The sequence below is a fragment of the Condylura cristata genome, unplaced genomic scaffold (genome assembly GCF_000260355.1).
Source record: "Condylura cristata isolate star-nosed mole 26May11 unplaced genomic scaffold, ConCri1.0 scaffold00012, whole genome shotgun sequence".
Classification (NCBI taxonomy): domain Eukaryota; kingdom Metazoa; phylum Chordata; class Mammalia; order Eulipotyphla; family Talpidae; genus Condylura; species Condylura cristata.
The window spans coordinates 22,567,829-22,580,991 of NW_004567113.1; the positions used below are offsets into that span (position 1 = coordinate 22,567,829).

The following is a 13,163-nucleotide window of genomic DNA, read 5'->3' on the forward strand; positions in this document are numbered from 1 at the left end:
AAAAGTAATAATTTCCGGACCCATTCAGTTCCATTCAAACAGAAACATCTCTGTCATGTAGATAGACACTGTGTTTTCAATTGCAACTGTATCACTGCTGATAAATCATCTTGATCTTTTTCCAGAGATGAGTGAAGTACAAGCAGAACACATTCTGAACAACCGTAAGTTTAAGAAAATCATTGATATGTTTTACATCACTAAAAGTCAAAGCTCTTTTAGCACTTTTATCCATTTTTACTATTCCCCAGTGCATATGCAATATCCCCCAAAGGGAAAAACTGCTGCTAAGAATAGGGAATAGGGAACGTCTATGTGGACATATTGCCATCCTCACAGAAACTTTCACTGGTGATTTCGTTAAACAATTCTCAGTCAACGGTCTTGTTTATTTTTATCGGCATACTTGCTTAGAATAACTAACACCCACTAACTTCAATAATTAACCTTGACACTTATGCTAGGGTAATATAATAGGTATATAGTAATATAGTAATTATGATATTAGAAAAGTGTTTCTAAGAGTACAAATGGCATTTTTATGCAAGTATTAATATACATTTGAAATTTTTAAAGTTGTCAAATATCACTGGGGGTAAATTTTACATGATGCAGAAAAGGAAAAAAAAACATTAAGAAAATATTGCTTAAAGTACATATGGGAGGATGTTAATTTATTTTTTAAAGTTAACACATTTTTGATATGAAGAAGCATTATCCTCATATATAATTTCAATTAATTTGTGAGGCAAGAAAAACCTATAAGTATTTCCATCTTTATTTTTTAAGTCTTTTCAATTTTTTTTTTGCTAATAATATCTAAATATCAGTGAATATTTGGATCTGCTTTCTGTATTAACAGGTTTTGTTTTTTTTTTTTTTATTCTGAGTACAAAATAATTTTTCTTTTATAAAGGTAACATTGGGCTGCACCACTGTGTATGATTTAGTGGAATAGGTTTATAATTCTTCATATGTATGTCATCACCTCCACATCTGCCAGAGTACTCATAATTCTCCATCATAGACCGCTGGGCTGCCTCTCCTACTCATCACTTAAAACTGCAGTAATATTTCTAGGGTTTGTTTTGTGTTAGTTTTGCATTCTCCTTTGTTCTGTTTCATTATATCCCACAGATGAGTGAAATGACCCAACATTTGTTTTACTCATTCTCACTTACTTCATCTGGCATAATCTCCATTCATCCATGTCACAAATGGCAAAATTTTATCTCTACAACTGAGCTGTATTCTATTGTGTATATATACCACATCTTTTAAAAATTTACATATTACATCATTCTTCATTTTGTATATTTTTTCATCTCAGTTGTAATCCCCATGGACTTCCTGCCACCAATTCACTCATGTGTCATCACCATAGTCCTGTGCACTCTTCCCACCCTAGTTTTGGTCTTACTCCCCTCTCCACCTCCAAAGAATGTCTCTGGTTTATAGTTGTTTGTTGATTTTCATTTTTAGTTTACTGCAATTGTTTTTATTTTCTGATCTCTTACATTCCTGCTATGAGTGAAACTATGAGTGGCATAGAGTTTATCTGTTGTGATTGCTGAATAATATTCCACAGTGTATACATTCCACATAGTTTTGATTCAGTCATCTATTTTTGGGCTATTGGGTTGATTCCACATCTTCCCTATTGTAAACAGACAGCAATAAACATTAGGGCACAAGTGTCCTTTCGAAATAATGTTCTTGTGACCTTTGGGTAGATACCTAGGAGAGGAACTGCTGGTCATATGGAAGCTCCATTTCTAGCAGTTTGACAAGAGCTTTTTGTCATATTCTGGTTTCTCTTTACAGTGTATAATTTTTTTGTCATTTAACTATGCATCAAGCATTCCTCTACATTCTAGCCTCTATTCTGTAAATAACCATCTTATTCCCTCTGGACAGGCTGTGGTATAGGGAGGGATTATCCAACTATGGAAAGAATTGCAGATGGTAGTATTGCAAGGAAAACTGACTGGCCATGGCAAGCCAGCCTGCAGATGGATGGCATCCATTTCTGTGGAGCATCTTTGATTAGTGAGCAATGGCTCCTGACTGCAGCTCACTGCTTTGACACGTAAGTCCTCAGTCTACACTAACAGGATCACCACTTCATCTATTTTACTACTTTTGCTTCTTATAATTTTAATTACTTAGGCTTCCCAAAGTACTCAGGATTGTCCAGTAGCCTTAGAAGAATTAACAATTACTGAAGAACAGTTAAAAAAAAAAAGGAAATGTCTTCAGCTTCAACTGAAAATATATTTCCCAGTAATCTCAATTTTAAGAACAAGTCAGTTCTGTTCAAAGTTCAATGAACTCACTGATTTTCCTGAGACATATTGTAGATTTTTTAAACTCTGCTGGTAGTTTTCCAAACTCACATCTGATTAGCCACATGAATATCTTTGATGCTGTGCTTTCATTAATAGTATTTTTAATTGTATTTAAATTCCTGTAAAATGGATTTAAATACAACCTGGATAAATTGTTAACTCAGCTGGAAGGATGAGAAAGCAATTTATAAAGTGTGGTAACAATTATACACTTATTTCTCCCTCACTTTCTCTCTTTACAACCTACATATATTTATATGCCTTTGCATATAGATAGGGGTGTATATGTGTACGGGGTGTGCAAGCAAGGGTATATATGTCTAGGTTTTAATTTATTTTCTCTTCAGCTAATACATATTTTTGTAATAAAACTGGAATTAACATATTGTCTCCTTTAAAAAAAATACAAGTTCCTCCTTGAAGAGAATTAATTTAAGCTACCTTAATATGGGAGGATCTGTAAACAGCCAAATAAAAGCAGAGCTGACTTAATGAAGAAACCTCAAATAAGACAGTGAGAGCATTCAATGATCACATTTATCAACTTGCCCTTCCCCCCCTTCTTCCCCATGCCCATTCAGAGTCCTGGGCAGCTTTAGTTAGTATTGAGCCAACTTTAGTTAGAATTGAGCCAACTCTAACCCTTTTAATCTGTGATCAGTTACAAAAACCCCAAACTCTGGACGGCCAGTTTTGGAACAACTCTAATCCCTGCACTGATGAAAAGAAAGGTGCAGTTAATTATCATCCATGAAAACTATGCTGCCCATAAGCATGATGACGACATTGCCCTGGTGAAACTCTCCACCCCTGTTTTATTTTCCAATGATGTGAGCAGAGTGTGTCTCCCAGATGCTACCTTTGAAGCCTTGCCTAAGAGCAAAGTGTTTGTTACTGGATGGGGCGCATTTAAAGCAAATGGTGAGTATTTCAGTCGAAACATCTGAATCCAAAACACAAATCCATCTTCCATTTGAAGGGAGATATAAGATACAAAATAAAAATACATAGAATAAAAGCTGAAATCAACATGTCCAATGAAAAAGAAGGTAAGAACAAAAATCTGAAAACCCAGCTATGGTGAATTACTGAAACTCTGGCTATTACTATCACTGTGTACCTATGACATTTATCTTCTCAATGGGCTATTTCAGAAACTTGTTACAATTTTCCTTTTAAAAGTTATTAAACTATATCTTTCATATTTTTTGTTTCTCTTTCATATGTGTGTTTCTGCTATAATTACCTGACTTTTAAAACATGTGATTAATGAATAGTAGTAATGATAAGCTTCAGTAATGTGTCATGCAACTAAACAGACATAGCCTTAACTAAACAATGTGAATGACATTCCTCCTGCTAAATAGTACATAGGATCCCTCTGATCCATGTATCTATGGCATAGTTTTTTGAGTCTGACACCTTGTAAAGTTCACAAGTATAATAATTTTACTTCACCTCCTAGTTCCTGTGCCTCTTTGTTGGACTTTCAACGTAAGGTTTAATCTGCCCTTGAATTTCAAAGTTTTATTTTAGACTCTTATTACAAACTTGTGCTGTTATTTATGTATTCTCTCAAAGTATAGCTTTTATCTACTGAGTATTCATCAGTTGATTTTTATAGAAAACTACTCTTAAATATGCACTTCAAAATTCTGTTAGGAGTCCATGTTAATGTTACATTACTCTTGAGATTTCTCTTCCTCCTCTCTGGGAGATGTTAATTACTCTTTAGGCAATAGTGATGAATACAAAAAGGAATGAAATATTTTGGTTTTAGGCAAGCCAAGGATTTACTGGAGTACAAAAGAATAGCATCTACCAGTAGGGCAAGATCATTGCACTTCCTCGAGGCCTAACTAAGCCTCTCCAGAGAACCAGTTTATGAATGATAAGAAACTTCAGCATGAATCGCTCAGTATCCAACAGTGTTGGATACAGGTTAAATTGTGTACTGCTTTCTACTCCAAAAAGTTGCTCACCCCAAAGGAGTAGTGTTATGGTTTATTAGACATCTGAGTAAGGTTAAGTATTAGAAATTTGATTTTTTTTTAAAGATTTATTTATCTGTGCATACAGAACTGGGGTACAGGCTAGAGGCTCAGGGGCAGTGAGAGGCTTCACCAGAGACAGAGTGGGGGGCAGAACAGGCAGATCGATGAGGTACACTGCTGAGGGGAGCAGCGAGCGGGTCAGGAGAGGTCTGCCACGCCATGTGGTCACCTCTGGGGCAGGCAGGGATCGAACTCATACAGAAGAGGCTTTAGATTCTCAGTGCTGTGCTTTAACCCGCTGCGCCACCAGGGAGGGCCTGATTATATATTTTTATCTGGATGTTGAAACAGAGACAAGAATCAGGCCAGTTCTCTTTTACTATCTCTCAAGATTTATCCAATTATATCGGATTAGAAATCTGCCTGAAAGGTAACTTAAAAAATGGTAACTTTCTATGGGGGCGAGTTTCTTCCCTAGTTAGTAACATATAAAAAATAGCTTATTATATTGCTAAGCGTTGTAATTGATTTTTTAAAAGCTGAGATTGAAGAGTTACAAGCATTTGAAACTTAAATTGTGTAGCCCAGATCATCTAGCTAAAATAAGGCACACAGAAATTAGGTGGAATATATCTGAATAAAGCCTGGAATACCTAAAATTTTAAAATGAAAATTAGAGCCAGCAAAATTATATTTTGCTGTGACACCTACAAAAAGAAGTAGGCTAGCTTGTTCAAAAATTGTATAAAGAGAAGATGATAAACAGAAATGCTAATTGCCAAAGGAAGATAAGGGCCATTTTGATAAGGTCCTTTGTAGAACACATCAATAGTCTTGACTTCTCATCCTCAATGACAAAAAGGTAACCTTCCCTTTGGTGTAGAGAGGATATCTTTCATGTGGAAACTTAATCTCCTGCTTTTAAAATAAGAAAGGAAACTCAATGTGATACCCTGCAGCTGCTGCTTCTCCATTGTCTCCAATTCAAAATTATCAACATGCCAGAAAGGCATATTTGGAGATAGAACATTTTTTTTTCCTTTTTATGCTGAAAGATTTACTGCATTTATTCAAAAATTAAGAGAAGAGAATGTGGTCACTTAGTGATTATCCTATGCTTAAAAATAATGACAGGTGAAGAAATTTCAGTAGTTCTTAGATAATCTTTAATGACCTACAAAAATTAGATCTAGTATTTAGCAATGACCAATTCTGGTCAAGTTAATTTTCTAGTTATAAAACATATATCTTCACAGTGACTGAAAAAATTCCTAGGAACCTAGATGTCCTCTTGCATAAGTTCTCTCACCATCATCATTAACAGAAAAGTACAGTTTTTTGACCATGACAGTTTTACATATATATAAAACTTAATCTCTACAACTCACTCTAATAACTTCTATTGAAAATTGAATGTGGAATGAGGCACTACCATATTTATCATATTTATCCATATTGAATGTGGATGAGGCACTACCGTAATTTATCATATTCAGTATTTTTTAATCCTCACAACAAACTTGTGAGATAGGTATAATTTTTGTCTTTTTACAGATGAGTAAAATAATGCTAAAATGCAATAACTTTTTCAAGGCCACATTGAGCAAACTGTTCAAGCTCAGATCTGCTATCTCCAAGACCAGGGTCCTTGTCACAGAAATACCCTGACTTGTTGCTCAATTCAATAGCACTACTGTCTTCATTCTTTCAGTTGTCTTTGAACTTGTTATAAATAGGACATTCATCTTTATATGAAGGACTAATACCCCCTTTAAAACAGAAGCTGTTAACTGATAAAGATAATGACTTAAACTATTCACTAGTCACTAAATAATACCTTGTAGCTAACAAGTCAATAAATACATGCTTAGTTAATAAAATACTATTTCTTATCTTAGTACTTGTCATTTACTCAGTATTAGTCTGGATGTCACCTTGATCTTTCTTGTGAAGCAATAGTATTCCATCTATTTACTATTAAAGTTACTACCCCCTATAGTACAGTCTTGCTCGGTGCTGCTATTCAAAACAGGGATGCTCAGTTTCTAATATAGCTGTGTCCTTTATGAAGTAATGAGGTAGCTTTCTAGATTAAAAAAAGGTAACCTGTTACATATTAACTTGAACAGTGCCCTGAGAAATGCCCCAGCTTTCCATCTAATGGAATCCTCACTTAACTGTGCAATACTGGCAAAACTCATAACCAGCTGAGCTTTGGTTTCCTCAGATTAAAAAAAAAAGAAAATTCATATCTTTGTTGACTATTATGAGTATTCAATAAATGGGAGTGAACATGACAAGCATGGTACCTAGCACCTAGAAGGAATCCAAAAAATCTAACTTGAACCTGAACACTGTCATTAAACCCACAGTTCTACAACATCAAGACATGTTTAACAATGATCCAAACCTAGTGTGATACAACAAAGTGTTACATGCAACAATATGGAAATTTTTCATCTATTTTTCCTTTTTAGGTCCCTTTACAAATACTCTACGACAAGTTGAAATAGAGATCATAAGTAATGATATATGTAATCAAGTTTATGTATATGGTGGTGCTGTGTCATCAGGAATGATTTGTGCCGGATTCTTATCAGGAAAACTAGATGCCTGTGAGGTAAGAATATACTCAAATTATAGAAATCTGCTACAGACACAGTCACCTTATGTGACTCTATAAAGGTAACTTGTGGAGGAGTGGGAAAAGAGTAAAAACGGGGAATAGAAGAATCATAATAAGTAGTCTTTCGTTAACACTGACTAGTGTCCAGAATTATATGTGAAAATGGCAACCAGCTATAAATTAGAACTTTGACTAGAAAAAGGACTGGAAGCAAATACATATAGACCAATCATTGCTTCAGGCCACAGTCATAACCAAGAGTTAAAATCATTTAGTAATCATAAGGCACATGGTAAGGAACCTACAGATATCCCCACAGTAAAGATACACACTGGTGTGTGCTGAGATCTTTGACTCTCAATAGTGCTCATACAGACAGAATTACCCCATTTAATGAATAACAAATATAGTTATTCATATAAATTGCTACTCACAAATGATGTATAGAAAGTAATTATATAGATAACTATACAAACCATGATTTTTTCCTCCTCAACCATACAAAACATGAATTCTAAGCACTAACTAAGCACTGAAAATTAGTTGGATGTCTGACTATTTGAAGGCCTAAAAATATGTAACTACAGATTTTACTATTGCATTTGAAACTGGGTCCAACAGCTTAGCAATTCCTGAAAAATTAGGAATGACTAAGGACTTGACATGAGAGTTGTCCTTATATACAGTATACTACTGTTCTGTCATGGGATAGTATAAACATTCACTTAGTTATTCATTAAGCTTTTTTTCCTTCTTTTTGGATTGTAAAGTACTGTGGCAATAACTGAAGGGAAGCAGAAACACTAAAAACAGTGAATCTACAATGAATTTAACATCTAAGACAGCATACAGATAAATAAAATAACAAAAACCTAAAATTTAGTAACATATTCCATAATACAAAGGCCCCTCTATTAACCTTATCTCCTAAGAAGAAAAAAATAATTGGGTAGTATAAGATGCAACTGGACAGCATAACCTTTGTGGAGGAGGATAAATTTACATTTTAGAAAGACTTAAGTTCACAAAAACATCTATGGGACAGAGTTGTATTTCAGTTTATTCCATATGAGAGCAGATGTTCTCTTTCCCTTGGCCTATCCCCTTTACATCCTCCACCACTAGCATACTGAGGACCTAAACTAGGATGTGTGTCCATGGGGAAGGAACCGAGAAGGAAAGCCTTTGGTGAATCAGGATTTTCATACTCTGTCTACTAAATACTGCAGTGAAGACAGCTAAAGGCATGTGACAGCCAAACTCCATGCCTATTTCAAACAGGCGTTACAATGATCGTTCTTTATTTAAAAAAAAAAAAGTCTATAAGGTGTTTCCATTTTATAGTCTCATTTCTAAAAGTAAAAATCATTTGTCTAAGCCTTGGATTAAAAATGTCAGGCAAACCTTCATGATTCATACACTTTATTCCAGCTCATTAAAGTTAAGGATTCTACCTTTCGAGAGCAAAATCCTTTATGTACTAAATAGTGCATACTGACTTGGAATGACTTTGCCTATTTTCCCTCTGTGAAAACTATTGTTGCGTGGTGCTCAAATGTCCAGGCCACTTTCCTATCAACAGTTGTAAGTGAAACAGGGTGAGAATCAAATTCAAGTCAAGAGATTTTTTTTATATAACAGAATTAGGTGAGTTTTTATGGGGGGGGGGTCATATACAGTTGAGCCCTGAAGTAATCATTTATGTAAAACCGTTTCCTTAAGTTCCATTGTTTCGATATGACAAAACCCAAAACTGTACCAGGATAAACCTGAAAGCTTTGCTTTATCTATTCTAGCTTCTAGATGAAAAAACTAATGGTCATAAACAGAGATAAGAAGAATTAATAAATAAAAATTAGTTTTACTAACTTCAAAATCTTAACTTTTAGACATTCAGGTTTCACATTTATGTAACATCTTTATTTGTGAGACTAATGATATTATTTTCTTCTTCTCCAGGGTGATTCAGGGGGACCTCTAGTTATAGCACTTAATGGAAGCATCTGGCACGTCATTGGAATAGTAAGCTGGGGAATCGATTGTGGAAAAGAAAATAAGCCTGGAGTTTATACCAAAGTGACTCTTTATAGGGACTGGATTAAATCTAAAACTAACATCTAGTGCAACAATCTCCTCACATCCAAAATACAAATGTTATTTGTGGTCTCTAGTAAAGTGTTCAATGTATGTTAGCATGTATATTGTCATTGAGTTCAAGATGCAAATAAGTGTGATTTGATAATTTTCACCTTAAAGATGAGAAAAGATTTCTCCACTAAATCTGAAGTATTTTGCTGTGATTGTACACAATACTGTCAACTCCACAGATATCCACCCTTGCTGATAAGAGCCTCTAATTTCTATGATTAGCTCCTTGTTCATCTTCCTGACCCTACTTCTCATTTTAGACTAATCCAGCAGTTCAATCTGATAAGTACTGTCTGGCTCAGCAGTCTACATTTTTTTCCCTGACAGAACAAGGTGCTTTCTCCTGACACTATAATTTATATTATCCTCATCAAATAATCCTCATTATGAATCTGTAGGGTCAAAACAATGCCCAGAGATGGACAGATAATATACATGAAACTAGATATTACGAGACAGCACTACTGTGAATCCTTTCCCCACTGCTCTCAGGTGTGCATTTCCTTGAAACTTGATTTAAAAAAATGTTGACATCTATATACTATAGTGCAGATTTTAAACTCTAACAATTACCCTAATGTTTACTCTGGAAAAATAACTAAATGCTTAGATCAAAAAGCAGGAGAACTAGAAATACTGTCTATCACAGAATTCTTCTAAATATGAAAAACTGCCTTTTGGCATTCAATTTCTTGACCTCTTTGTTAAATGGAAATGATGAAAAAAGTCAAAGACTCTCTGATAAAGGGAGAAGTGGGGAGGAAAAAAAATGGAGAAGTTCAAATCCTGATGTAAATTTGCTATTCACTTCTGCTTATTTATTCCCTACTGTAATTTATTTTCTAAAGTTTTCTTTTCAGTCAACTTCAGAAAAACTAAGGGACCTACAGAATGAGAAGCCAATTTAAATTATGGCCATAAAGAATTTACATGAGAGGTGAATATAAAATTGCACATTCATAGAAAATGTGATGCAAGATTTGGGGAAAGACCTTAGTGCATAATACTTAAGTTTACTGTTAAAAACCCTATGCATTCTTTGAAGAATTGTGTTTATCATAGAAAATATACAAATAACCAAGATGGCATCTTCCAATTTGTCTAATTATTAAAGGAGTCACTTTATTTGTATTCAAGTTCATATCTTGTGGCATTATACATGATTATGGATTCGTACTCGGACTTTTTCTGTACAACTAAGCCTTAACTTGTTCTCCCCTCACACTCACCCTTTCACAGTTAATTTAGCTGGTGGGATCACTGCTGTTTGAAGATTTTCTTTTGCATTTTATATTAAGAATCTCCTTGTCACACATTACATATTGTATATAATAAAATATATTTATATAACATATTCAAATTCTTTCTCTGTGAGTTGTTACTATGCTGCAGGTTTCCTTGGTACCAACCTTGGTACTGTTGACGTTTTTTCAGAGATCATTCTTTGTTGGAAAAGGGCAGCTCTCTTCCCACTGAGAATGTTTAGCAACATTCCTTCCCTCTAGGTGTCAGTAGTAAATTCATCACGTTTTAACAAACAAAAATGTGTCCAAACATTGCCAAATGTCCTCTGTGGGAAGGGGCAAAACCATCCCCAGTTGAGAACCAATGCCATGGGATCAACAGAGGGAAGAACTGTTAAAAACCTTGTACCACAATGTCCTTATTATATGATCCTTTTTTAAAATTTCTGATTCTTTTAGAGAATGCTAAAAGATCTCTACCATACTTACATATAAACAATGCTAGACAAATTAAGATCATTTGAAAACTGAACCTGAATAGACAGACACACACACACACACACACATATACATGGGTATATCCTTAGATATACTGACTCTATACCCATATTTTTTGATACATCTAGGGACAGATACCTCAAATATGTAAATCATTCATAATTTCACATGTACACTCTATTCAGAAGCCTCAGAATGCATAAACACTATTTAAAAGAGTTATATATGCTTGCATGAGTCAAAACAGCTCATTCTACCACCATTAACACCTCAGAATGAAGAACAGAAATCATGTAGCAGCACTTTGCACTAAAACCTACACTTTCCAGTATGATAGCCACTAGTGAGCTAGGGCTACATATATTCAATTGAAAATTTAATATTCAATATAAATAAAAATGTATTTCTTCAGCCATATCAATCAACTTTGTGTTAAACACAAAATAATACATGTGGCTCCTGGATACCATATTGGGTAACAGAGATAACATTTCTATCATTACAGAAATTTTTAGCAGACACCACTCACCTAGGTCATTCTATGAAAGTGCTTAATAATTCCTTATTTATTTAGCTAAAATTTCTTGAACTTCCATGTACCAGATAATTTACAAATTCCAAACATTGGATATAAAATCAAGTACAGTTCTCAAACCCATAGAAAGAAGTAAAAGTGTTTTTGATAATTGTATTGAAAGTAGCAGACTCTGGGGAGTGTGATTATTAGATATGACCACTTTTAGACTTTCCTCTGTGGCTACAAGTGGCATATTGGAGGAAGGAACTTCTGTATGAGCTATTATAGACCCAACGGAGTCCCACTAGATTAAGGTCGTCAGAAATGGGTTTTTCAACCTTCCTTAGAAAAAGATACCAGAACTTTCTCAGTAAAAAATCTAAAAGAGGTGGGGGCAGGGCTTGTTGCTTTTCAAAACACCATGAAATTTCTTACAAGCCAGAAAGATATTACTGGCAATCAAACAAATGAGAGGCAAATTATGGAGAGGCATCAGAATCTTTGACTTAGGCACAAAGATTAAAAATATCAAATACTATGTTAAACAAGAAGTCAAAGCAAATAAACAAGGATATGATTTTATAATTTGTTAATACATGAATCCAGGAAATGCAGAAACAATATATCATTGTGACTTCTACCTACTTTCATTAAAACATTATAGGAAAGGGCCCCTCCCTGGTGGCGCAGCAGGTTAAAGCACAACATTGGGAAGCTAAAAGCCATTTCAACATGAGTTCCATCCCCGACCTCCCTGGAGGTGACCCAAAAGGCATGGCAGACCTCTCCTGACCCGCCCACTTCTCCCCTCAGCAGTGTACTTAGTGGGCTTGTTCTGCTCCCCACCTGTCTCTGGTGAATCCTCTCACCCCCTGCACCTCTGGCCTGTACCCCACTTCTGTATGCATAAACAAATCTTAAAAAAAAAAAAACAACACTACAGGAAAGACAATGAGCAGTTTTATCAAATGAGTTACAATGCTGCCATCTACTGGCCCATGTTATTTTTAAAGTACACTTTAATATACATTTCACATTGAAAAGGCACATGAGCTGTTTTCTAACACAGAATAATACACACACAAAAAATCTGACAACCCTTCCCCTAATTTTCTAACATAAGCAAAGTTTGAAATGTTGCATATCCTTTCACTTTGTTCTGCTAATGCAAACATAGATATTCACTTACAAAGGGTTTACCCACTTTTTTTAAAAAAAGGGAGTATTTTATATTGACACATGCATATAGATTTTATATCATTAACAAACCTACACAGTTATAAACCAATATTACCTCAAAAAATATTTAAATTCAATCAAGCAAATAAAATGGATTGAAGGAGTAATAGCCATCAAGCAATATGGCCAACACTAGACTTCTCTACATGAAATACTGAAAAAGCTCTCCTACCTAAATCAAAGAGAAAAAGTTAACATAAAATTGAACAAGGAAATAGTACTTGAAAACTAAACATAATATAACAGCAGAAAGTGTTCATGTAGCAATAAATAGACTTGCACTCACCAAGAAAAAAGCAGAAAGGCTAATGTGGAAAACAAACTCAACTTCCTACTGTCACCAAAAGCCCATCTGAGCTCCAAGCATAGGCTCAAAGTAACAAAGGGTACTTTAATGAATGTATAGACAGACAGCAGTACTTATATCAAATAAAATCAGTTTCTAGCTAAAAATGTAACAAAAGACAGGGAAGGACATTACATGAGCATTGCAGATCAATATATGTTATAACAATATATCAATAGATGTTATAACACATATAAGACAAT

General features: G+C 34.6%; 1 protein-coding gene across 1 annotated transcript in view; it reads left to right on the forward strand.

Annotated features, from left to right (window-relative positions):
• Window positions 1-9,089, forward strand: part of LOC101632261 (transmembrane protease serine 11G-like) — a 15,373-nt gene extending 6,284 nt beyond the window's left edge. Inside the window, exons 5-9 of the mRNA XM_012724095.1 lie at window positions 126-164; window positions 1,918-2,089; window positions 3,010-3,269; window positions 6,820-6,962; window positions 8,928-9,089. Coding sequence (XP_012579549.1) covers window positions 126-164; window positions 1,918-2,089; window positions 3,010-3,269; window positions 6,820-6,962; window positions 8,928-9,089 — 776 coding nt within the window. The remainder of the gene's footprint in view (window positions 1-125; window positions 165-1,917; window positions 2,090-3,009; window positions 3,270-6,819; window positions 6,963-8,927) is intronic.
• Window positions 9,090-13,163: the final 4,074 nt, after the last annotated feature.